The sequence below is a fragment of the Labeo rohita genome, unplaced genomic scaffold, assembly GCF_022985175.1.
Source record: "Labeo rohita strain BAU-BD-2019 unplaced genomic scaffold, IGBB_LRoh.1.0 scaffold_957, whole genome shotgun sequence".
NCBI classification, from domain to species: domain Eukaryota; kingdom Metazoa; phylum Chordata; class Actinopteri; order Cypriniformes; family Cyprinidae; genus Labeo; species Labeo rohita.
Window position 1 is genome coordinate 1 of NW_026129917.1, and position 27,443 is coordinate 27,443.

At 37.5% G+C, this 27,443-nt stretch overlaps 1 protein-coding gene across 1 annotated transcript; it reads left to right on the top strand.

Annotated features, from left to right (window-relative positions):
* The first annotated feature begins 719 nt into the window (after positions 1-719).
* On the top strand, positions 720-27,443 carry LOC127162511 (interferon-induced very large GTPase 1-like). Its single transcript, XM_051105291.1, has 7 exons — positions 720-741; positions 838-943; positions 1,664-1,716; positions 1,835-1,937; positions 20,513-20,770; positions 20,853-21,113; positions 21,237-27,443. The coding sequence occupies exons 3-7, from the start codon at positions 1,693-1,695 to the stop codon at positions 25,919-25,921; spliced, it is 5,331 nt and encodes a 1,776-aa protein (XP_050961248.1). The 5' UTR covers positions 720-741; positions 838-943; positions 1,664-1,692; the 3' UTR covers positions 25,922-27,443.

The following is a 27,443-nucleotide window of genomic DNA, read 5'->3' on the forward strand; positions in this document are numbered from 1 at the left end:
GCTGTATGCATGTAGAAGAACTGACTGCATTCTTTAAAATTGTCAGAGACCGTGCCACCTGCCAGACGCAAACCTGTCAATAGAAGAAGCCTGAAGATTAATATTTTACAAACAGCCATCAGAAACTGAGAAGTTTTCAGTGTCTGTAACAAAATTTCCAGTTTTTAAATGCAAAGACAAGTGGATCCATCTGTTCTTCCATGGCGTTCAAAGCCAGACTGATAACCTGGAAAAACGAAAGCCAGCATATGCAAAGCATCACTCTCTTAGCCTGCCAGTCATACAGCATGTTTTCTGACCGATAAAGCACTGGAAGGTTTTGAAAAAAAAAAAAGAATCATGATCACAGATTTAGCTTATGAATAATTTGGCTAAATGAAATGGCAATCAGTGTATGTCTCTTCAAACGAAACATAAGCACAGATCATAAAATGTGCAATAATTTACAAATGGTTGACAATGGATTTAATGGTCACACAGAATTGCAAAATATGCCAAAGTGTTCTTTATGAATTATGTCATAATATCCCAGGCAGAAGTATGAAGAAATTACAATACATATATGAGCTAAAAGACTGTCCTTCCAACAGGCTTATGCAGAGGGCGGGGACATTTACAAGGAACGGATAGGTTTCGTTTAACTTGTAAGTTTCTGTTTTTCGTTCGGACCAAACCACTGAATAAAACGTTATTGTTACTTTTTTGGACACACGTAAAGTTCTTAAACCTAAAGTTAATTCGGTAATACAATACAAATCTCAATACAAATATAAACACATGATATTACAAAACACTTAAAACAACAGGGTAAACGATGTCGAAATGTACTTTAAACAGGATTGGTTCAGTCCGCTAAACGTCACTTACTACGGCGTTAGAAAATCCTTGAGTTACGCTGCAGAAATGCAGAGGATTTCCATCACTGGATGCGTGGAGATCGCTTGTAAGTAGCTTCTGAAAAATTCTAAACTTCTAAAAGAACCGTAGGCCAATTAAACCCACTTAGACATTTAAAAGAATTCGGCGTACGTTTTTGTTTATCTTGTTATAAGTTACAGTAGAAATTTATTAGAGTCTTAATGCTTCTAACTGTGATTTCAACTAGCTTATATACAGTAAGCTTTCCCACATGAAAATAGTATTTCTTATAGCACATTTTAATAGTATAGGATATTCACCTGGTAGATGATGTTATTATAATGCAAGTAATACTTACGTGTTTTAACGTTGTGTTTGGAATGAAAAGCCTTATTCCAGTTGTGTCAAAGTGTGGGAATGTGGGAATATTCACACATAATTTAAGCACATAATCACATTATATAAAAATTAAACATTTTAGAAGGGAAAGCAATGTCACGGTTCTTTTTAAGCATTAAACAGTCTGTGTTAACATCTAAATCACTTCGGATGCAGCTTCTGTACCAGCACTGAAAATGTGATTATTCTTAATGAATTTATTGATTAAATGTAAGACTTTGACAAAGCATGTAGGTCTACATTTGACAACTATGGTAATCATGAGAGTGTTGCATACTAAAAAAATTGAGATTATTAATTGTAAACATGCAATCAAGCCAAATCACTTCAAATCACTTCACTTTTAACATTTTTTGAATGATTTGTACATATTTAAGCAATTAAAACTGCATCTTCTTTCTCTTAGGAGTCTCAATAAACTCCCAAACAGTTGTAATGGACTGCTCCAGTAAGGACAAAGTAAGAAATAGATCTTGACTTTCCTAATTATCTTTGCTAATTATGTGTCTTAAACAAATGTAATCTCAACACACCTAAATTTGCATGTCACTAATGTCAAAAAAACTTTCAAATGAAGGAAAATCCAACTGAAGCTGCTAGTGAAGACAGTGAAGACAAACAGCACACATTTCCACATTCTTCTGAGTCATATCAAAAGGAAGAAGTCACCAAATTACAAGGTAACAAAATTACCCTTGAATGATTTTTAAGTTTTAATGAAATGCTGGCCATAATTTACATTAAAATGTAAATGTTGCAGACATGTTGGAAAAAAATGATGACTGTTTGTAGCCCTTCTTAACCATTCATGTCGTTGAATCACATACAGAAAGCAATGGTAACTGACTGTGATAAATTGGTCAGTACTGGCTGTTTAGAAATTGTTGTGTTCAGTCAAGAGGTCCTGCTGCAGCCTGTAGCACGATGACGTAGCTAGATGAGATTCAATACGTATTGGATGTTATATGCGCATGCACTGTAGTAGTTCTCGAGTAAATTAATATTTTTATTTACATTTTGCATTACTCGTTGCATTGTCGTTACTTGGTCTAACGACTTGGTCTAAGTAAAGTCTAATGCAGTACATGTATCAAGGGTTTTTGACCTACATTACAATACACGATGACCTACATTACATTACAGTGTAAATACTTTCATGTCTAAAATCATTAAAATCATCCACAATGTTTTCGTCTTTACAACTTCAAAGTTTTTTTTTTATTTTTTTTTTTTAATAGCCTGAATTTCATATGTTATCGCCAGGATGCACATATCAGTGTTGTATCCATTATTATAAGGATACAACAAGCACTGTAACATGACTGATATGCAGACGTTGCACTGCAAATAGCTAATTATTTAGATATAGATCACTCTGATAGAGTTAGCCTAAATGTCTTTTTGATTATATCCCTCATATTTATTTAAATTTAATTGGGGATATTAGATTAATGCCGCTACATTTTGTTTATTTAGATTTTATATTATTCTAATATAGCTACAGACATTTTCAATAATAATAAAAAACAACAACCATTAAATTTATTGTCTCGGTTATGTATGATAACCCTCGTTCCCTGATGGAGGGAACGGAGACGTTGTGTCAAGTGTACGACACTAGGGGTCACCCTTGGGAGCCCAAACACCCAATTATATAAAATGTCTTCGCCAAGTGGCAACCTCCCGGTCTCCCTCTTGAAGCCAACACGGAAGTGACTAAAACTGCAATTTATCGACTGGCCGCTAGAGACTGGCTGTAAAAGGGAGTCAATCCCATAGACTCCCCATGTTAAAATGCCCAACTTCACAGCAGAAAAAAATACGTTTACAGCCTGGTACAAAAAGTGATTTTGGTCTATATAGCTAATTTTGCCTTTCATGTCAACTGTGAGGGGGTGAATTTTTTTATAACTCATCCGTTTAATTTATATTAAGCCTTAAAGTTCTGCGTAATTTAGGGCGTGGCCATTTAAGTGACAGGTGGATTGCCACTGCTGTCATCACCGTCGCGCTAGGTGGGCGTGGTTTCAGCAACCAGCTCAACCCACATCCCGCCTATTTGCCCATTTTCGATTATCCGGGAGTGACGTGCAATGACGTGATTCCAAGATGGCGACGGCTGAGTCCCGCCCACTAAGAGCTTCAAAAATGCTCTTCAGAAATCTACGGGTGACGTCACGGACACTACGTCCATGTTTTTTACAGTCTATGGTCTTCGCAAGCCTCACAACCTCCCTCAGCGAACGCTGCATCAGCATGTTCACGCCCCAAATAGTGAACACAGCGATCGTGCCGATCGTTAGGGGAAAGGTATTGGTAAATGATGCCGCTTCTCACACAGAGACGGTGCATTTGGTTCCGAAAAACAGAAGGAGTGAGCAGAACACGCGCTGCCCTACTTATACCCGGATGTCCGGGCCGTGGCCAGCTATGCAAAATCTGCACACCCAATTTCATTGGCCTTTTCTCAAAACTATCAGAGGTGTTTCTAGATCTATTCTATCTATCTACGTCTTATGACATAAAGTGAATGCTGAATCAATGTGCAGTTTTTTTTATAACCTGACCCCCACACAATACAGTCATCTCACCCACTCACACACTTCATCCCTCTCACACTTATATACTTACCTGGCCCCCCACACAAAACACTCACATACATATGACATCTTTAATGATTAACACTGATCACGGTACCCATGCACAGTAGATCAGATGAGTAACCGCATCATTTCACTACGTCTTGCTGGATAACTCTGTGTATGTCTCAAATTATCTTTGTATTCTTCTATATTAATGGAAAGATCACATAACGTTTGTCAATGTTTTTGTGCATTCTACACATTTTCAGTCCAAGCCTGATGCAGGGCAGTTCTGCCGGGTTGAGGCTTGTTGTGAGGCGGGTTTTTTTTTTTTTTTTAAAGTCTCTTCTGCCCACCACACCTGGATTTATTTGATACAACGTATAGAAGAAACAGTAACATTTTAAAATATTTTAAAATATTTTATATTTCTATTAAAATGTAATTCATTCCATTGATTTCAAATATGACATTTAGCATTACTCCAGTCACATGATCCTTCAGAAATCATTCTATATTCTAATTTGCTGCTCAATATTATTATTATTATTACTATTATTATTAAGTTGATGGCTGAGTAGATTTTTTTTTCAGGTTTCTTTGATGAATAGAAAGTTCAGAAGAACAGCATTTATCTGAAATAGAAATCTTTTGAAACATTATAAATGTCTATATATTTAGCATCCTTGCTAAATAAAAAGTATTAATTTCTATAATATGTTAATTCTATAATAATGTATATATACACAAACACTGACTCCAATCTTTTGAATGGTATAGTGTATAATGTTACAAAAGCCTTTTTATTTCAGATAAATGCTGATCTTTGGATCTTTCTATTTATCAAAGAATCCAGAAAAAATGTACTCAACTGCTTTAAATATTGATGATAATCAGAAATGTTTCTTGAGCAGCAAATCAGCGTGACCAGAAGACTGTAATGATGCTGAAAATAGCTTTGATCACAGAAATATATTACACTTAAATATATATTTATATTCAAACTATTTATATATACACTTAAAAATATATATATATATATTCAAATAGAAAGCTTAAATTTTGTGTTATTTTGGATCATCAGGACATCATTAAAAAAACTGGTCCCTGGCTGGTCTTAAAATTTCAAAAATAAAACCTCAGATGAACAACAACACATGATAAATTGTGCCGTGTCATTATTTACTGAACAAAAATAAAGCCAAAATGGAAAAGCCATGTGTGACAAAGTTAGGACACCCTTACTGTTAACATTGAAATTAAGAGGATAAATAACAGTCAAGCACTGCTAATCAAATACCTTTGATGAACTGATCAGCAAGTCTGAGCACCTCTATAAAAGCATAAGATTTGGCAGTTTGCTGGTCTGGAGCCTTCAGGTGTGTGTTAACACAATGCCAAGGAGGTAAGACATCAGCAATCATCTTAGAGAAGCACTTGTTGCTGCCATTAATCTGAGAAGAGTAATATGGCCATTTTCAAACAATTTGAAGTTTATTCACAAGTAGAAGACATTTACCTTCCAAGGTGCTGCAATAGCCCAGTCCAAGTCCAGAGCTCATCCTGACTCAAATGCTGTGGTGAGAGCTGTGCATAAGCAAATGCCCACAAACCTCAATAAACTGGAGCAACGTTGAAAAGAAGAGTGGTCCAAATTCCTCCAGAGCGATGTGAGAGACTGATAAAGTCACACAGAAAATGAATGCTTCAAGTTAGTGCTGCTAAAAGTGGATCTACAGGCAACTGACTCATAGGGTGTCCTAACTTTGTCACACATGGCCTTTCCCTCTTGGCTTTATTTTTGTTAAATAAATAATGACAGTGTGATATGTCATGTGATGATGTTTATCTGAGGATTTATTTTCCAAATTTTAAGATCTGCCAAGGACCAGATCATTTTTTATTATGTCCTGATACACAAAACCATGAAATTCAATAGAGTGTCCTAACTTTTTCACATGACTGTATGTGGAGGACCTGGACACATTTTATATCAAGTTGTGATGAACAAGGCCTGAAGGTCAATGTCATATTACTTATTTAAACTATCAAAGCAATCAACCTCTATTTAGCCTATGCATGTGTAGTCTACTGCATATGGAGAACTGTTGATTCTGTCATTCAAATGTTAACACTTTATGATAAGTGGAACACATCTTTAAAAAAAAAATAACTGACAATTATACAATACCAACTTACAATAATTTTACATACTTTTACAATACCAAAATCAAACTGCCCCCTTTAAATTTGATACAGTTAAAATTCACCTGAAATCAATCGTAATAAATGTGAATTTATCTCATTACATAAATGAACAAGGTAAGGTTTAAAGGTTTTTATTAACAATTAGTCTAATGTAGTCAATGCAAGCGTATTACAGGCTTTCATGATGATGAAATCGGCTCCATATTAGACATAGTAAAAATATTAGATTTAAGTTGTGGCATTTTAGCCTAGACATCCTTTACACAAATAAGAAAAAGTGTATTAGTAAAACGAAAGACAATGCCCTATTATTTTATATAGATCCCCGAAACTACCGTAAGTTGCTTCGACATACTTCCGGGTTTCCCCGGTATCCCAAAAGTGGGAGCGTCTTCCGGTTTAAAGTAAACAAGCGGGACGTGACACTCATTCATTCAACAGTTGACAGGAGTGACGGGCAAATGAAGCCTCGTGAAGCACCAAGACTTTCCTCTGACTGTTTCAAGAAAAGATTTAAAGCTTCGAGAGTGGCAAAAACAGCGCGATTCGGTGGTTAGTAAAAAATAAAGCAGCCAAAAGACTGTAAAGTTCCGTTTGTAGTACAGGGGACTCACGTCACCAATGACTCTGTGATTTTTGGGTCACACGTCACTCAAGGTGCAGATGTGAGTATATCAGATGACCAGTTCCCACCTTGCTTGGTTCAATGCATCAGTCAAGGACTGTTAATTCGGCAATACATTCAATAATTTGAGAATTGCACTCTGGAGGGAGTTGGACAACAGATTTATCTGAAAGTTTGGTGGTTTTGCTAGCTAGTAGAGCCTTGGATCATCGACACAGGGAAGACACAATTGTAATAAAATTAATGAAATTTATTAACAATAGATATGCAAGAGTAAATACAACAACTAGTGATAAAACCAATAAATGAATATGCACTGCTAATAGATAATAGGTAACTACACATGAAAGAAAATATCAAATAAGTCATAAAACAAATAAATGGAGTGAATACAGAATGGCAGAATGCAATGCTGTTGAGCTGATTGTAGCAATGGAAGAGATTTCTATGGTAATGTCGCTTATGGAAAACCACTTAATGGCTCTGGTAGGCTTAACGATAAATAACTGCTTATTTATCTTTGAACAAACAATAAAGCTATCGTTTGTAATGCTGGCCCCAAGTAAATGTTATCTAAACAGGTTAGAAAACATAGGCTGCAGGTATAAACTAAGCCAAGGTCTTTAGGAAAGAGGTTTGGTAAGTTTATAGTTACGTTCCACGTGGTCGGGTGATCAGTCCGGCGGCAGAGACGTCTTCCACTAGTGATGCAGATTGCGTACAGTGGGGAGGGCACAGAGTTGCGTTCTGGTAGCCGTCGATGCGCTGACCTGGAGATTGCTAAACTTCCGTTGTGCCAAAGGGGTCCTTAGAGCATGGACCGAGCAGCTGGGTCAGATGGGTCTTCACAGGGTCCCTTGCAGCTGGGCTGCGTCGTCGAGGAGCTGTGTGTTTCAGGCAGTGTCTGCCTATGCGGAGGTCCTTTGTGGGCTGGGCTGCGCTGCTTTCGGAGTGGCAAGAGTCAGACGGGGTCCGTCACTGCTGGGTCCTTTGCAACTGAAGGGCAGCCGAATGCAATAAAGAAGGTTACTCAAGAGCTGAGCTGAACCTTAGCTGTCTTGAAGTCTCTTTCCTCGTCAGGCCAGAAACTCAGGACGTTGCATCTGTAAGTGTCCTTTCCCTCGCAGGATTGGAACTCAGAACACAGATGGTCTGTTACAGTCTCTCTGAATGAAAGACTCAGAACGTTGTTAATCTGCTGTTGTCTCAACTGTGTTGGAGACTAAGAACAAGGTGTGTCTTTTGGAAGGGTACATTTATCCCTTTCTGATGAGGAGGGGATTGGAATCTGGCGCCTCTCCATTCCAGGAATGTGATTGGCCGCTTGTGTGCGTGGTGGCCATGGTGTTGCCCGCCCTAGTGTGGAACTTATTTGCATATAGTGGAGTACAAAGTTAAACAGTGTCTTTAACATTTTACCCATGCAATATTTCTTTACCAAACCTCTTTCAAATTGTTATGCACATCATGAGGAGCAAAAAGAGTCCAAACATGATGGGAAACTGCTAAACAATCGCTCATTTATACCGTAATATGTTATTCGGCCTGCTTCCGTGAACTGTTATGTTAACAGTCAATGGCCATCAACATATAAACCGTACTTTATGTGAGGGTGACGTGAATACGGTTAGGGTTACGTCAATTTAAGGTCTCCAAACATAGGTATGAATGGATTTGAATGGATCTCTGTGGCCTTTCTTTGTTTCGGCCGCTGCTGTTGCATCCAGAGTTCAGAAGGAATTTTTATGGCAATCATTCCTAAACCTTAGGATTGGTGAGGGTCAACCCATAGTCCAATGAGAAGTCCTCTTTTAGGTGGTCATGGGTGCAGGAGGTCTCGCTTCCTGTCCTGCTGGAGGTGTCTGGCAGTTGTCTTGGCATCTTATCTGATGTTTCTGAACATTTGTTTATTCTACTCCACCAAGATCCAATCACAGTGTGGCACATCTCCCTCCAAACCTGGCGGTTAGGAAGGGCTCTGCCATAAACTGATCCTTGGAATGCCATCTTGACTGTTGTTCACTACACGTTGGAAGAAGCATTCACCACAATTTCCATAGATCGGCCCATGTTATATGCACAAATAAAAGTCTAACCGTGTGTGTGTTTGTTTGTTAAAGTGCCCCTATTATGCCTTTTCAGATATAATCTTTCATGTAGTGTTTCATGTGTTCATTGTGAAGCCGACAGTGCACGATAGATAAAGTTATTGTCTATCAGAAAAAAAGAGTCGGCTCACATTTGCCTGAACGAGTCGTCAGAAATTTGAATCTTTTTCTGTTACGGCCACACGTCACGAAGTAACATATTTGCATAATGTCCGCCCACGTTCTACGTCGCGAACAACTTGCCCGCCAACAAACAGTAAAATTTCCATGTGGTTTACGTCACATGGAAATTTACATGTACATTATACAGAAGACGCTGTATCCTTCGCTGTAAGCAAAATTGTTTTATATTCACTTCCAAAAGATGATGAATCTACAAAGATTGTATTTTCTAGTAATCGTTTAAAATGCGTACAGTCTTGTAAAAAAAATTAGGACACCCTATTGAATTTCATGGTTTTGTGTATCAGGACATAATAAAAAATGATCTGGTCCTTGGCAGGTCTTAAAATTTGGAAAATAAATCCTCAGATAAACATCATCACATGACATATCACACTGTGTCATTATTTATTTAACAAAAATAAAGCCAAGAGGGAAAGGCCATGTGTGACAAAGTTAGGACACCCTATGAGTCAGTTGCCTGTAGATCCACTTTTAGCAGCACTAACTTGAAGCATTCATTTTCTGTGTGACTTCATCAGTCTCTCACATCGCTCTGGAGGAATTTGGACCACTCTTCTTTTCAACGTTGCTCCAGTTTATTGAGGTTTGTGGGCATTTGCTTATGCACAGCTCTCACCACAGCATTTGAGTCAGGATGAGCTCTGGACTTGGACTGGGCTATTGCAACACCTTGATTCTTTTCTTTTCAGCAATTCTGTTGTAGATTTGCTGGTGTGCTTGGGATCATTGTCCTGTTGCATGACTCAATTTTGGCCCAACTTTAGATGCCCTCGCATTTGACTCTAGAATACTTTGATATACAGAGGAGTTCATGGTGTAACAGCCAGAGTACAGCAGAGCATTACCAGTTGACGCCACACGGTGGCGCCCCCTTTTTATTTTGTCACTGCGTATCACCTTTAACCCCAAGTCGACTTCCTTGACTCCAGTAATGTGGACGCTGGTGAAAGCTACAGACCCCGAACAGGCTGTCCGGTTATTATTTTGCCGAAGGTAATAGTTTATATGCCGTGAGACCTGGCTTGTATGGTCTGTATCTAAGAATAAATGTGCAACGTGGACATCCCTCCACTTTGTCCCCTGCCTCGCTATTTTCTTTCAGTACGGAGTTGTACTAATAGCTTCGTGGCTTGGCTTCCCTCCTTCACCACGTTACAATGGCCAACTCAATGAATGTGAGGTGCCCAGGTCCTGTGGCTACAAAACAAGCCCAAAATGATCAGTCCCCCTCCAGCATGCTTGTCTTTTGGTATGAGGTGTTTGTGCTGATATGCTCTTTAGGTTTTCACCAAACTTGGCACTGTGCATTATGGCCAAACATCTCCACTTTGGTCTCGTCTGTTCAAAGGACATTATTCTAGAAGACTTGTGTTTTGTTCAGATGCAACTTTGCAGACCTAAACTGTGCTGCAATGTTTTTTTTTAGACAGAAGAGGCTTTCTTCTGCCAAGCCTTCCAAACATGCCATTTTTGTCCCATATTTTTCTAATGGTATTGTCATGAACTTTATAATTTAACATGTTAACTGAGGCCTGTAGAGTCTGAGGTGTAGTTTTTGGGTTGGCTGCCATTTCTCTGAGCTTTACACGGTCTGATCTGGGGGTGAATTTTCTGGGACGTCCATTCCTGGAAGGTAAATGTCTTCTACTTGTGAATAAACTTCAAATTGTTTGAAAATGGCCATATTACTCTTCTCAGATTAATGGCAGCAACAAGTGCTTCTCTAAGATGATTGCTGATGTCTTACCTCCTTGGCATTGTGTTAACACACACCTGAAGGCTCCAGACCAGCAAACTGCCAAATCTTATACTTTTATAGAGGTGCTCAGACTGGCTGATGATCAGTTCATCAAAGGTATTTGATTAGCAGTGCTTGACTGTCATTTATCCTCTTAATTTCAATGTTAACAGTAAGGGTGTCCTAACTTTGTCACACATGGCTTTTCCATTTTGGCTTTATTTTTGTTCAGTAAATAATGACACGGCACAATTTAACATGTGTTGTTGTTCATCTGAGGTTTTATTTTTGAAATTTTAAGACCAGCCAGGGACTAGTTTTTTTTAATGATGTCCTGATACAGAAAACCATGTAATTCAATAGGGTGTCCTAACTTTTTCAAATGACTGTAGTTGTGTATGTTATGTTGTGTAACAACCCTACACATGTCATGCTAACCGGCTAAATCAAGCTTCTGTAGTTCTGTTGTTCAGCTGTGGACCCACTGTAGTCTGACAATTTGTGATTGATGCAGCTTGACTGTCTGTCTGTCTGATTAGTTGGAGTAATGATAAAGGATGGCGCACAAAGTGGCTTTCACACCGAATGCGGAAAACGCTGTGCTATGAAACCCATTCGTTTCAATTTCTTCCGCCCTGCATGGACGGCTTGTTTCTGGCTTATGTTGTCCACATGAGCGCTGCACAAAAGAATAGATCATGACGTGATTGAGGGTCTTGATCCTATTTCCATCTTAAATTAAATGCTATTTTTAACCTTTCTATCAGCCTGGGATCATTCTGAAAGCACCGAGAGCACAGATAAGTGTGGAGAGTGAGCATCTGACTGACAGATAAACCACAAGCTCTTATATCAATGTTGTTGTTAATGTTCTGGTTATTTTGTTTCAGTGTACAGTTTGTTAATTTTGTGCATACGGTTGAAGTAACATCATTCAGCTGAACCGTACACGTCTTGTTTCATTCATGCAATAAACGCATGTACACTGCTGTGGGCTATGACTAATTTCATGGGCAACGCAGATAAAAATAATTTAAATACAGAAATGTATCATAATTTATAAAAACAAAGCTTCATATTATGAAAAGGTTACTTTCTAAGACTTTTATATCCTACAGTGATGGCGAAATTAGATTCCTCCAATCTAAAAAAACAAGAATCGAAAACAACAGTGAGGAATCGATTCTTGGAATTGAATCCCATCGATTCCAGAACCAGGAATCGGAATCGGACTTGACAAGTCTCCAGGGCTGTCAATCAGTTAATGGTAATGGGCGTTTCGTTCTCCGACACACTGTATGCGGTAGACCAATCATAAAGGACTGCGCCATCTGACCAATCACAGCAGTGACGGCTCACGGAAAGGAGGGGTTTAGAGAGACTGATTCTTCGAAGTGCTTCGCACAAGTCGTTTATGAATCATTTAGAAATGGGGTAAAATTAAATCTATTTTTGGAGAAAACTGAAGTGTTTTTTGACCTGCATACATGTGAACCTGTTTTGGGAGTGTATCAAAACAATATTAGCAACCTTTAAAATGGCATAATAGGGGCACTTTAAATCTCTGACTCTGATGAATGAATTTAACCCATTGAACAGTCCCATTAAATGCAAATACGAATATCAATATGATGTAATAGAAGAATAATGTACACATATATTAATTGCATATGGCATATATTTAATTTTCCTGAAATAATTTGTATTATTCATATTACTTGTATGACTGGGTATTTAAAAATGTAATTATTAAATAGGTCCCAATGAAAATGTACTGGCAAAGTAAGATCTGGCGGTTGAACATTAGGACACAAAGTGAATCGCGCACATGACTGGACAGAAAGCAAGGCTTCTACAAAAGGGATTTCTACGTTAACAAGCCTTGAATCCAGGCTTCATCAGGCATGCCCTTTAAAGTGCCCCTATTATGCCATTTTAAAGGTTGCTAATATTGTTTTAATAGACTCCCAAAACAGGTTTACATGTATGCAAGGTCAAAAAACACTTCAGTTTTCTCCAAAAATAGATTTAATTTTACCCCATTTCTAAATGATTCACAAATGACTCGTGTGAAGCAGTTCGAAGAATCAGTTTCTTTAACCCCCTCCCCCCCCTTTCGTGAGTCCTCACTGCTGTGATTGGTCAGATGGCGCAGTCCTTTATGATTGGTCTACCGCGTACAGCGTGTCGGAGAATGAAACGCCCATTGCCATAACTGAATGACAGCCCTGGAGACTTGTCAATACATAGAAAAGATGGCATCGATTTTACCATAATAATTCCAGCCAGAGTCTGACGATGAAACGGCTGAAGTGGCTGATCGACATGTTAACACGGTCTACCGTGGAAAGTGCTCACAATTTGCTTTTATAACCGAACCGGGCACACCTCTATGTTGTAAACTTAAGCAATGTACAATGCATTAAGCGGCTTTCACACCGAACGCGGAAAGCGTTGCGCTGGCCGCTGGGTTCAGTGCAGCCCTTAAGAGCACAGCGACAAAAGTTCATTTAAACTACTCATTTGAACTTTGTCCGCGGCGTGCGCGCTCCACTGCGCGTGTGCTTTGGTCGAGACCGAAACAAGTCGTCCTCGCAGGGTGGAAGACATTACAACGAATGAAACCTCATAGCACAGCGCTTTCCGCATTCGGTGTGAAAGCCCCTTCGTGCTCCATCCTTTATCATTACTCCAACTAATGAGACAGACAGACAGTCAAGCTGTATCAATCACAAATTGTCAGACTACAGTGGGTCCACAGCTGAACAACAGAACTACGTGATTTAGCCGGTTAGCAAGACATGTGCAGGGCTGTTACACAACATAACATGCACAACTACTTATTTTGAACGATCGCTAGAAAATACAATCTTTGTAGATTCATCATCTTTTGGAAGTGAATATAAAACAGTTTTACTCACAGCCTATGATACAGCGTCTTCTGTATAATGTACATGTAAATTTCCATGTGACGTAAACCCCATGGAAATGTATGGGCTGGCAAGTTGTTCGCGACGTAGAACGTGGGCGGACATTATGCAAATCTGTTACTTCGTGACGTGTGGCCGTAACAGAAAAAGATTTGAAATCCTGAGGACTCCTTCAGGCAAATGTGAGTCGACTCTTTTTTTTTTGATAGACAATAACTTTATTTATCATTCACTGTCGGCTTCACAACTTTGCAGATAGTTTATGTTAACATACATGACACACTACATGAAAGGACATATTTGAAAAGGCATAATAGGGGCACTTTAACACAAGGTCAGGGTATATTCTGGCAAACCGTTTGCCAATCACGTTTCGCAATCGGGAAAGCAGATCATAGCACACGCCGTTTACCACCACACGACGGATAATTCGCAAAGCAAAACGTTCCTGCCTGTTTTCCCAGCACATCACTATCAGTACACATTGAAAGCAAGAAGTTCGAGACGTAAGAGGCGGGGCAACCGTTTAAAATTTTCAAATTAAGTTTGTTTAAATGAAACATTTACTGTGTAAGCATAAAATAATCAGTGTTAAAGTAAGTTTGTCGTGGCCACGACATATCAACTCGTGAGAACGTGATATTATGTCCTGGCCACGAGATCATTTTGTGGAGGGAAGGACATCCATTTCTCATGGCCACGTCTTATTATGTTGAGGAAAGGACTTGCGCTTCTCGTGTCCACGAGTTTAATGCGTAAACAAACCTGCGCGACCATAGTAACCCGGAATTATCAGAGCTAGATTTATTACCATTTTATTTTGAATTAAGGAATTATTATATTACTTATTATAGAAATGAATACATTATTAAATGATTATATTAACAACAGGGGACGCTGTCTATGTGAATGCTGTCTGTGCGCGATGCATTCGAAAGAAGTTTATCATTAATAAATATTACCCAAAGTACATCAAATAAAATAGGCCTACAAGATATTTTTATCCAACCTTCTATTAACTGATCGTTTTTTCAGTATTATTATTATTATTATTATTAGCCTATTATTTTATTTTCGTTTATGTTCCATCTCTTTACTTACTTTCTATATGTAAATACTGTAAATGCTCGACATATGTTATATGACTGGGATTTTTACTGGAATGCAGTTTAAAGGTTGAATTATATTTTATTTTGTTTCGTATAATTATTAGACTAGTGTTTTACTGAGGAATTAATCATTCACGTAGTTTAATTTGTAAATGAAAACACACTCATTTATCGTCACACACGGGCATAAATACAATCAATAAAGTCAAAACTTTATTGGCATAATTGTCAAGCTTTAATAAAATTAGCCCTAACCAGTTATTAAAATAATAATAGCCTAACCATAATAATAATAATAATAGGCTAATAATAAATTATAAGTGACTTATAAGTGGCTATATTTTTATATTTTTTTGTGTATCGCTTTGCCTAACGTTCTGTAGGCCCTATATGCTAGTATTTGCTATATTTTGCAAATACTGTAAACGACAATTATGCCAATAAAGTTTTGACAGAAGTTTTGATTGTATTTATGCTGTGTGTGACGATAATGATAATGATAATATTATGCGATGCTGTCTATGCGAATGTTGTCTGTGCCCGATGTAGACAGCATTCAAAATAAGTTGATCGTGAATAAATATTACATATCAAATAGGCCTACATTTTACATTAACATTTTATGCATCCCACAGTCTTGTAAGTCCATTAACTGATCCTCTTTTTTCTGTAATATTTGTATCATTCCTTTATATTCGTTATTTTTTTTACCTTAATTTCGATCTCTTTGCTTAAATGCTCGAGATGCCAGTACAATTTTGAATATGCTATATTGGGATTTTTACTGGAATGCAGTTTAAAGGTTTTGACATATATTTGACATATATTCTATTTTATTTCCTCTAATTAATAGACTAGCCTATATATTGACGTAGTTTCATTTGTAAATCATTTATCGTCACACACAGGCATAAATACAATCAAACTTCTGTCAAAACTTTATTGGCATAATTGTCGTTTACAGTATTTGCAAAATATAGCAAATACTAGCATATAGGGCCTACAGAACGTTAGGCAAAGCAATACAAAATAAATATAAAAATATAGCCACTTATAAGTCACTTATAATTTATTATTAGCCTATTATTATTATTATTATGGTTAGGCTATTATTATTTTAATAACTGGTTAGGGCTAATTTTATTAATACTTGACAATTATGCCAATAAAGTTTTGACTTTATTGATTGTATTTATGCCCGTGTGTGACGATAAATGAGTGTGTTTTCATTTACAAATTAAACTACGTGAATGATTCATTCCTCAGTGAAACACTATAATTAGAGAAACAAAATAAAATAATTCAACCTTTAAACTGCATTCCAGTAAAAATCCCAGTCATATAACAAATGTCGAGCATTTACAGTATTTACATATAGAAAGTAAGTAAAGAGATGGAACATAAACGAAAATAAAATAATAGGCTAATAATAATAATAATAATAATAATAATAATAATAATAATACTGAAAAAACGATCAGTTAATAGAAGGTTGGATAAAAATATCTTGTAGGCCTATTTTATTTGATGTACTTTGGGTAATATTTATTAATGATAAACTTCTTTCGAATGCATCGCGCACAGACAGCATTCACATGGACAGCGTCCCCTGTTGTTAATATAATCATTTAATAATGTATTCATGTCTATAATAATCAATATAATAATTTCTTAACTCAAAATAAAATATTAATAAATCTATCTCTGATAATCCCGGGTTATTGTGGTCACGCAGGTTTCCCCCCCTCATTTCGATCTTGTTACTTAACGTTCTATGTAAATGGCATAAATACAATCATAAAGTCAAAACTTTATTGGCATAATTGTCAGGCGTTAACAAAATATAGCCTTAACCAGTTATTAAAATAATAATAGCCTAATAATAATAATAGGCTAATAATAAATTATAAGTGACTTAGGGCTATATTTTATATTTATTTTGTATCGCTTTGCCTAACGTTCTGTAGGCCCTATATGCTAGTATTTGCTATATTTTGCAAATACTGTAAAGGACAATTGTGCCAATAAAGTTTTGATAGAAGTTTTGATTGTATTTATGCCCGTGTCTGACGATAAATGATTTACAAATGAAACTACGTGAATATATAGGCTAGTCTATTAACTAGACGAAATAAAATAGAATATATGTCAAATTCAACCTTTAAACTGCATTCCAGTAAAAATCCCAGTCATATAGCATATTCAAAGTTTTACTGTATTATTTACATTCAAAACGTTAAGTAAAGAGATAGAAATTAAGGTAAAAAAAAAAATAAGGAATACAAAGGAATGATACAAATATTACAGAAAAAAAGAGGATCAGTTAATGGACTTACAAGACTGTGAGATGCATGAAATCTTTGTAGGACTATTTGATATACTTTATGTAATATTTATTAATGATCAACTTCTTTTGAATTCTGTCTACATCGCGCACAGACAACATTGGCATAGACAGCATCGCATAGTATTATCATTTAATAATGTATTCATTTCTATAATAAGTAATATAATAATTCCTTAATTCAAAATAAAATGGTAATAAATCTAGCTCTGATAATTCCGGGTTACTATGGTCGCGCAGGTTTGTTTACGCATTAAACTCGTGGCCACGAGAAGCGCATGTCGTTTCCTCAACATAAGAAGACGTGGCTGTATAAATAACATAAAACATAATTTGCTGACGTGACATAAGGATGTCGTTACCTCGACAAAATGATCTCGTGGCCACGACATAATATCACGTTCCCACGAGTTCATATGTCGTGGCAACGACAAACTTAAGTGAACCGAAGGTGTCCCCTCCCGGTCACCGTACAAATGCGCTCTACTTTAACACTGATTATTTTATGCTTACACAGTAAATGTTTCATTTAAACAAACTTTTAATTTGAAAATTTTAAACGGTTGCCCCGCCTCTTACGTCTCGAGCCTCTTGCTTTCAATGTGTACTGATACTGATGTGCTGGGAAAACAGGCAGGAACGTATTGCTTTGCGAGTTATCCATCGTGTGGTGGTAAACGGCGTGTACTATGATCTGCTTTGCCGATTGCGAAACGTGATTGGCAAACGGTTTGCCAGAATATACCCTGACCACACAAGCTCTGATGTCTTGGTTCAAATGTCATTTCACTAGTTGACAGTCATTCAAGATTTAGCGATCCAAACTTGCTAATGATGTGGGAACACAAATTTGAAAAGCATATACGTTGTCCATAAGAATGTAATGACATCTGTCATAAAGGTGTGCATCTTTACAAAGTAAACAGTGGTCTAAAAAACACCTAGCCTCTTCGCTAATTAGCACACACAGAACACCATTGGTATACTGCGTCCGCTGCCTCACCGGAAGTTGTACCTACGTTGTGGATAGGGATTGGGGAATCACAAGGTGACGTATTTGATATGGGCGTGACTTGTGGGCGGGGTTGGATGTCCACCGCAGGCTGCAGCGAGCCCTACTTGCAAAAAATAGAAATTGTAATTTTTGTGTAAATATGCCTTGTCCCGACCATGTGTGCATTTATTTGTTGGACATGGGATTAACTATAAAAAACCCGGTATGACCCCTATATAATGAGTCTATCAGTTAAAGGAACCCTGACTGACAGGATTGTTTTCTTTCTTTTTATTTTTATACTGTATAAAAAAGATGTCCACATATTTTAGTAGGCCTATAACTTTTATACTCTGTCACGGCACAGAGAGTGAGAACGAAAAATAATATTTGATTCATGAACAAATTATTGACAGAACTATAAGACTATCAGAGGAAAAAAATACACCCCATTTTTTCATAAAGAACAAACAAAATTGTCATTAGCAGATATTTATTTTCAAAACGAATCAAAGGAATAAAAATAAACATAACTTACATCCTGAAACTCTTTCATTCAAAACTACGCCCTCGTTTCTAAAATAAAGTTTGAATACACTTACTAGTTTAAAATCACAGTATAATATTATTTGTGTAAGCCTATGAAATGCACCTATATCTCGTAAATACAGTTTAATTTACATTAAATACTAGCTTCAATGACAGCCCCAATACCGCGCATACACGTCAGACATCCAATACGTATTGGATCTGATACAGCTACGTCATTGCGCTACAGGCTGCAGCGAGGACAGACTCGCACCTGTGCCCATAGCTTGCCTTTTGTTGCATATGGCTGAACTGTGCAGAGGACAGAGTTTTATTCCTTTTATTGTGTTTTTCCTGCGTGTGCGTACTTGACCATGTACAGGTGCATCTCAAAAAATTAGAATATCATGAAAAAGTAAATGTCCATCACTAACAGTATAAATTCCCGGTGTCTCTTGTTCTTTGAAACCACAATAATAGGGAAGACTGCTGACTTGGCAATGGTCCAGAAGACAAAAATTGACACCCTCCACAAAGAGGGTAAGTCACAGAAGGTCATTACTGAAAGGGGTGGCTGTTTACAGAGTGCTGTATGAAAGCATATTAAATGCAAAGTTGACTGGAAGGAAGAAATTGGGTAGAAAAAGGTGCACATGCAATCGGGATGACCGCAAGCTTGAAAATACTGTCAAGCAAAGCGGATTCAAACACTTGGGAGAGCTTCACAACAAGTGGACTGAAGCCGGAGTCAGCGCATCAAGAGTCACTACGCTCAGACGTCTTCAGGAAAAAGAGCCACTTCTGAAACAGAAACAACGTCAGAAGCATCATACCTGGGCTAATAAGAATGAACTTGACTGTTGCTCAGTGGTCCAAAGTCCTCTTTTCAAATAAATGTAAATTTTGCATTTCATGTTGAAATCATGGTCCCAGAGTCTGGAGGAAGACTGGAGAGGCACAGAATCCAAACTGCTTGAAGTCCAGTGTGAAGTTTCTTAAGTCAGTGATGATTTGGGGTGCTGTGACGTCTGCTGGTGACAAGCTTTATGGAGACGCTGATTTCCTTTTCCAGCAGGACTTTAGCACCTGCCCACAGTGCAAAAAACACTTCCAAGTTTTTTGCTGACCATGATATTACTGTGCTTGATTGGCCAGCCAACATCCCAGACCTGAACCCCATTGAGAATCTATGGGATATTTTCAAGAATAAGATGACAAACAGTTGATCCAACAATATACAGACAAGCTGAAAGTTCAGTAGTGTCTTTGCAGTGCCACAGGCTGATCACTTTCACACCACTCCTTACTCATGCTGTCATTTGTGCTAGGAGCAAGTAATTTGCTGTAATTTGTGCTGCCAAGTATTGAATGCATAAATGAACATACTTTAAAGAACTTTAAATATTCTAATATTTTGAGATACTGGATTTTTGATTTTCATGAGCTGTAAGCTCTAATCATCAAAATTAAAACAAAATTTACATGTAATGAATCTAGAATATATGAAAGTTTCAGTTTTTGAAATAAGTTACAAACAAAAAATGAACTTTTTCATGATATTCTATTTTTTTAGATGCACCTGTAAGTGCTTATTTTGTAGGACTTAAGTTTGGCCTAAAAAGTGTTCATGTGTTTCATGCTTGCCATATTTTCTGTTTAGTCATGTGCTTTATTTAAATGTTTATTGGTAAATTCAGACTCATGCACACCCCTATACACACAAATCCTCCTCAGTTGTGTAATAAAGACAGTTATACCGGATGTGAATAGAGTCGACCTTCTGTTTTGACAGCCTCACTGGCTTCAAGCTAGCTACCTAAGAAGTTGCTACCTCCTTTTCACTGGCTATACTTTATCAATACTGCTTTCAGATGCTGAAAATGTATGATTCTTGTTTCCACAGATGTTCCTGCACCAGGTAAAATTTTAGTACAGCTTACTGGGACCAGTTCTGTTACTCTTGCTTGGGATAGTCCAGACAACATATCTACATTTGAGTTGACTTGCTTCAGTTCTACAACTACAAAGACGTATACTGTCACCAATGCCACAGCCAAAGAAGTAGAAGATCTGTGTCCAGGGACTGAGTACACATTCAGTCTTGTTTCAGTTTCAGCTAATGGTGATCGAAGTCTCAGAAGTGAAGTGACTGCATGCACCAGTAATTGTCTTGTATTCATTTAAAATGGTATGAGATTTATTTATTTATTTACTTACTTACTTGCTTGCTTGCTTGCTTACAGGGCCAGTCCCACCTGACAAATTCAAGGCTGAGAATGTGGGATCCACATCAGTTACTCTTATTTGGGATGCATCTGGCTGTGAAAAGAAGAAGTTTCATGTAGTCTGCTACCAGAATAAAAAAATCATTCAGGAAGAGACAACACAATCAGGCAGTGTGGTTTTCAGTGACCTAATTCCTGGGAATAAGTACTCTTTTCACAATACAGTAGTGCTTCCAAATGGCATCCGAAGCAAAGAAGCAGTCACATATGCTCAAACCAGTTAGTATGATATAGCAAATTTCACTAAAGATGTTCTGTTTAACTTCTTAATTTTGTACTATTATCAAATCTAATCAAATTATGAAATGATAAACAAATACTTGCTTTTTTTTTTTTAAACAGAAACAAAGATTCAAAGCCTCTTACAGGATTTGGGGTTGGAGCAGCACTACCCAAACAAACTCTCACTTAAGGATGTGCTACAGATTGACATGAGGTCAGTGACAGATGAGCCAGCACAGTCTCTATCATCCTTACCATGGCTGTTCCTGAAGAAACTGATGATGGTGAATGTGACTGCAAGAAGTGTCAAATATTCATGTAATGATGAAGACTGGTCAAACTTAGATATTTACAATGATACATTCGATTTTCCTAATGATCAGAACAACACTGTGAACCCTTTAGACATAGTGACTGCCCTCCTTCTGTGTTCAGATGGTTTCCTCCAACAGGAAATGGTTTCAAAAATGTCAATGTGTCAGTTCTCTGTGCCTTTGCTTCTTCCAAACTCTGACACTCAACAGTGTATGTTTATGCTTTGGGCCATGAGAGATATTGTGAAAAAATTTAGACCTCATTCCTTGTCAGACACAAGAGGCTTTGTGGAGGAGAGAATTGTTCACTCTGAGCTCCCGCTAGTGTCCTTTGTTAGACTTGGTGATTGCAGCATTTCTAAATCTCAGATCTTAAACAAACTGCTCAGCAATCCCCAACAGTATCATGATATATTTGTACATCGTGACATGGATTGTGGAGATATCCAACGAAAGATATCAAACGGATTAGTGGAGATGAGTTGGTATCTACCTTGTGGAAGTAAAAATATTGATGTCTTCTCTGAACCTGTGGCTGTTGCAAACTTGAGAGGTGACATCAGGACCTTTGAAACTCAGTACTCCTTCTTATGCCAGACCTCCACTGCAGTTTTTGTATTCTTTGACAATCTAGACACAGACTACAAGTTACTCACCAACCAACATGCTACAGCACAGTTCTTTTTAGTGGGCAACAGACAGAGCAAAACATTTGATGTGGAACAGCTGAAAAAAATGGCCTCTGAAATGAGTTTGAAGAAAAACCATGTAATTCTGAAGAACAGTCAAAACGATGCAAATTTTGTCAAAAATCTGCATTCTACAGTAAATTACATACTTAATCTCCCAAACAAAGCATGTCTGGAGAGAATGGACACCATAGCATATGAACTAGGAATTGAAATTGATGAAGATGTCAAAGAATGTCAGAAAGCAAAAAATAATGCACATTTAATAACAGCAGAAATACAGGACACAATGCAGTTCAAACAGGATCAGCTCCCCCTTCAGGGTAAAATATGGAAAGATCTGGCAAAACTGGAAAAAGAGGAATGCAGACTCCGGAAAGCTGGTGATCAAAACATAGAGACATACAAGAGTGATCTCCAGATTAAAAGGACTGAACTCAGGAAACAGCAGAGTAAATATGATATCTCAGAGGCCATGTCCTGCTTTATTAGTGCACTAACTAGCTCAGACCAGGAGAGGTCCTATTTCTTAAAGTGCATGCGGATGAACCTTGACAATCTCTCCCGAAAAAGCCTCTCTAGCCTCCGAGAGCAGTACAAAGAAAAGTGTCAGCAATTTTTAGAGAACAACGAGGAAATTGCACATCTTGACCAACAGATCTCTAACAGCTCTTTAGGAATAGAGCACTTCCTGCGTGAAATGGGCCAACTCTATGAAGCTGCAGTGTCACTTCCAGAAAACGTAGAATCACATCAACAAATGCTACATTTACCTCGGCTATGTGCTCAGCTGATGTTGGATGGCTTCCCTCTGGAACTGGTTGATGGAGACGCATCAAATATTCCTCTCAGATGGGTGAGTGATGTGCTTCAGTATCTGAACTTTTTGGTGCAGCCCAATAATAAAATCATGGTGGTCACAGTTTTAGGTGTCCAGAGCACAGGGAAGTCCACCTTGCTGAACACCATGTTTGGAGTTCAGTTTGCAGTCAGCAGTGGAAGATGCACCAGAGGAGCTTTCATGCAACTGATCAGAGTCACAGAGGACATGAAGAAAGAACTTGGCTGTGATTTTTTAGTAGTAATTGACACTGAAGGCCTAAAATCCCCAGAGCTGGCAAAACTAGATGAGAGTCATGAACATGACAATGAATTAGCCACACTTGTTGTTGGATTGAGTGATATAACAATCATAAACATCGCAATGGAGAATTCCACAGAGATGAAGGACGTTTTGCAGATCGTAGTCCATGCCTTCATCAGAATGAAGGAAATAGGTAAAAAACCTAAGTGTCAGTTTGTCCACCAAAATGTTGCTGATGTGTCAGCCCATGACAAGAACATGAGAGACCGAAAACTTTTGCTGGAGCAGCTGAACGAGATGACGGAGGCAGCTGCTAAAATGGAGAACAAGGAAGAGTATAAAAAATTCACTGATGTGATGGAGTATGATCCAGAAACTTGCAATTGGTATATCCCTGGACTGTGGCATGGAAATCCTCCAATGGCACCAGTGAATGCTGGTTACTCTGAGGCTGTCTACGACTTTAAAAAGAACATGACGGACATAATTGGAAAATGCAAACTCAAAACACCTGTAAACAACATTGCAGATTTTTTGGAGTGGACAAAAAGCTTGTGGAATGCAGTCAAATATGAAAATTTCATATTTAGCTTCAGAAACAGCTTGGTGGCTGATGCATACATGAGACTGTGCACAGAATTTCAAAAATGGGAATGGTCTTTCAAGAAGCATATGCACTCTTGGTTAACAGGAGCTGAAACCAGAGTGTCAAATTTTGAGATACTCAAACTGAAAGCAGACAAATCAGACTTGAAAGATCTTTTATGTGGGCTAAAACAAGAAGCTGTCACAAAGCTTGACTCATTGGAAAAGACCACAATGGAAAATTTGTCTAAATACTTCGAACAAACAGAGGGTCATATTTGTCTTGTGGAAAAATACAAACAAGACTTTGTGAACAGTGTAAAATCTCTCAGAAGGGAAACTGAGAGCTCTCTGCTGACACAGCTTGAAGCAACAGTGGATATCAGGAGAGGAATGACTAATTTGGACAACATTAAGAAAACATTCACTGACACAATGGAGAAAAAGGTGTTGGGCCTACTGGAGGAATTACGGAAAAACAACTGCTCAAAAAGTGATGCCTATATGACTGACAATGAGCTTGATAGATGTTTTGAACATATATGGCAAGAAACTGTCAACGAGCTGTCATTTAATGGACTGAAAAACAAAAATATATTTGATTGTGTTTTCAGCCAACTTCGAAGGAACCTGAAACAGAAGGGAAGCTCTGTTGCAGAGAAATTAATGAAAGTCAATCTGAACAATTGTGGCACAGGGGTGTTCAAGGTCACCAAAGAAAATTTCATAAAGAAGCTGTGGAAACGTTTAATCAATGACAACTCTGCAGTGAACCTACAGAATTTGACAGATGATATAATTGACACATGCTATCAAGTAGTCCGGGAAAAGACAAATGGACGTTTAGATTACCATGACACCTACATTCAGGAAATCATAAACATAATTGATGACAAACTGATGTTCAACAAGAATATGGGATTTTCAGATGAATTTGAACTGTCCCTCAAATTGCACATTTGTGGGTTTTCCGCAAGAGAATTTCAAAACATGCATAATTGTTTCATTATGGAGAATGACCCACGCAGATGTCTTGGTCAGAATAAAGAGAAATATCGCAATGATTTCAAAGATCTTTTCCATGATCGTGATCAGTGTCAGAAAAAGGCTGAAGAATTCACTAAACTTTGCTTGATTCCTGCAGTCGAGGCATTCATCTACAGCTCCTTGGGTCCAGACATTGTTGACAAAATGATTCAGGGTAAAAATGCATTTCATTTCAGCACTCGTGGATTTTTTCAATACTCACTCTTAAAGCAGCTGCTCAGGGAAGATGCGTTTGAACAGTATGCGAAGTACATTTCCTCCTATGAGCGTTTTGTTAAGGGCTGGATATCAGATCAAATCACCAAACAGTTTTCAAATGGACATGAAATGTCTGAGTTGGAGGAACGTCACCTTAGAGGAATCACCATGGAGATACTAGAAGCTGTCAAAATGGCACAGAATGAAACATATGAAGATGGCATCAAAGGGTTTATACAGTGCATATGCAGGAAGCTTGGACAAAAGCTAGTAATTCCTAAAGATTCTCTAGAAATAGTGATGGTTTTAAACAATGCTTCTCAAGAACCATTTGCATGCTGGCTAACTAAATCTGTAGAAGAGATAGAACAGACACTAAAGGAACAATTGAAGAAAATCAACATTAAGCTGAAACTGTCCAAACTCAAAATGAAACCCCAGGATGAGCTCTTCAAGCGTGTGTTTGGATGTGGGAAACAGTGTCCATTTTGCAAAACTCCATGTGAGGCTGGTGGAGAAGCCCACTCTGAGCACTGTGCTTCAGTTCACAGACCTCAGGGACTTGGATTCTTCTTGTATGAATCCGATAAAAAATTAGTGACAGATATCTGCTCAACAGATGTGCACAGTGAACAACAGTTCAAGTGTTTTGAGACTAATTATGAGTACCATCCTTACAAAAGATACCGAGAAATCTTTCCTGATTGGCACATCCCAGCTGATGCTAGCATACAGGCCTCAGATTACTGGAAATATGTGATGGCCCGTTTCAACACTCAGTTTGCTAAAGAGTACAATGCTCGCCCTGCTGATATACCCTTAGCTTGGAAGTTAATCACAAAGGAGGAAGCAGAGAAGAGTTTAAAAGAATCTTTTAGCATCAAATAAATTATTTTCTTTCTCAAAAGTTGATCTAGTTGATCCTAGTTGTCTATAAAAATCAAATGTAAAATGCATAGCATGACCATCACCAGCACATGCACTGATAATGACCACTATACTTTGTGATGTGAAAAATGTTACTGATTGCTTGATTACATAAGTAATTTGGACTATTAGTTTGATTAAATGGAAGTCTGATGTCTGGCTGATAAAAACGTCTGCACTGATGTATTGGGATTTTGAAATTTACCTATTCATATAAGATGTTATGCATTATGAACTAACTATGCAAATGTTATGCCTTATGAACTATTTATGCAAATGTTTATGAATTATTCTTATATTATTCTGTATTAACAACTCATAAGAATCATTTACTAAATGTACTGAACGTAGTGAACTTTTGTGACATTTACCGTCTGTACTCAGCCTATGTTCCCTGTGGTTAGCTATGTCTAGATTTAATTCCGGCCTAGCCTATGGTCCTTATGCATGAGCTGTCATTTTAAACTCATTCTAAACTCAAGAAACTGCACATGTCTGAGTTTCAGAAGCATTTTTAGATAAGTTAACTTGTTGTCCATCCTGTACCCCCTAGAGGGGTAAAAACCACAGGGCATAATTTTTCTGTTTTTCAGACATCACAAGATCATATAGTCATCACTGACCTTTTTATATATGCACAGTTTGTCACATAGCTGGAAAACTGCTTCTTTTGGGTGGTTTCAAACGCCCTTGAGAATACAGAGTATAAATGCACCTGCAGACAAAGAACTTCAGCTTCTTCTCCTTTTTCTCTGACACTTCAGGGCTAGCCCTTGATCTTCTTCTCTAGACTTAACCATCTCAGACTTGGAATTTTGAAGTTCAAGATTAACTTGCTTGATTTTCAGATTGATTAAGAATAACTTTGATTGAATTGGTGTTATGTAATTTATTTGTGAAATGATTGGTTTGAATATTCATAGTGAAACTTAATTGTAATTTTTCAGTTTTGTAATTATTATTTCAGTTACTTATTTTGCATATGTTAATCTTTTGAATAAATATGTAACTTCTCCACCCCACCCGTCTGACGTGGATTCGATTTTGCATCATGCACTCTATTGCTAGTCCGGATGAAGGCTACAGTTTGTCCAGTCAGAACAATGATGTCTCACTTGGATAATCCAACTGATTGCTTGCAAATGCTTTAATTGACATTTCTAAGAACCAGTGCTGATTGTGCCTATAATAGAAAATATTAAAAAAAAAAACTATTGAACTAGGTTTCAGTGTTTCATATATTAGTGGTCTCTTTTTTTAACTCTTATTGTTATTGAAGTTTTACCAATTGTTTTTGAACCATAAACATTGTTTTAAACATGTATTTTCCTGCTATTCTCCTTTGTTTTATGATAATATTCAACAGATGCACTGCAGAAAGTATACTACATTAACATCTTTTGTGTTTACTGTAAGAAGAATTTTAAAAATATTAAATATTAAATGATTGTTTAGGCGTTGATATTGACGTATCATTTTTGAC

What these genes read in the sequence shown, in the direction of transcription:
- LOC127162511 (XM_051105291.1), top strand. Translation starts at nt 1,693, where the DNA reads ATGGACTGCTCCAGTAAGGACAAA. An exon ending in AGAAGTCACCAAATTACAAG is followed by an intron (nt 1,938 to 20,512) that starts GTAACAAAATTA and finishes TTGTTTCCACAG; the next exon opens with ATGTTCCTGCACCAGGTAAA. An exon ending in AGTCACATATGCTCAAACCA is followed by an intron (nt 21,114 to 21,236) that starts GTTAGTATGATA and finishes TTTTTTAAACAG; the next exon opens with AAACAAAGATTCAAAGCCTC.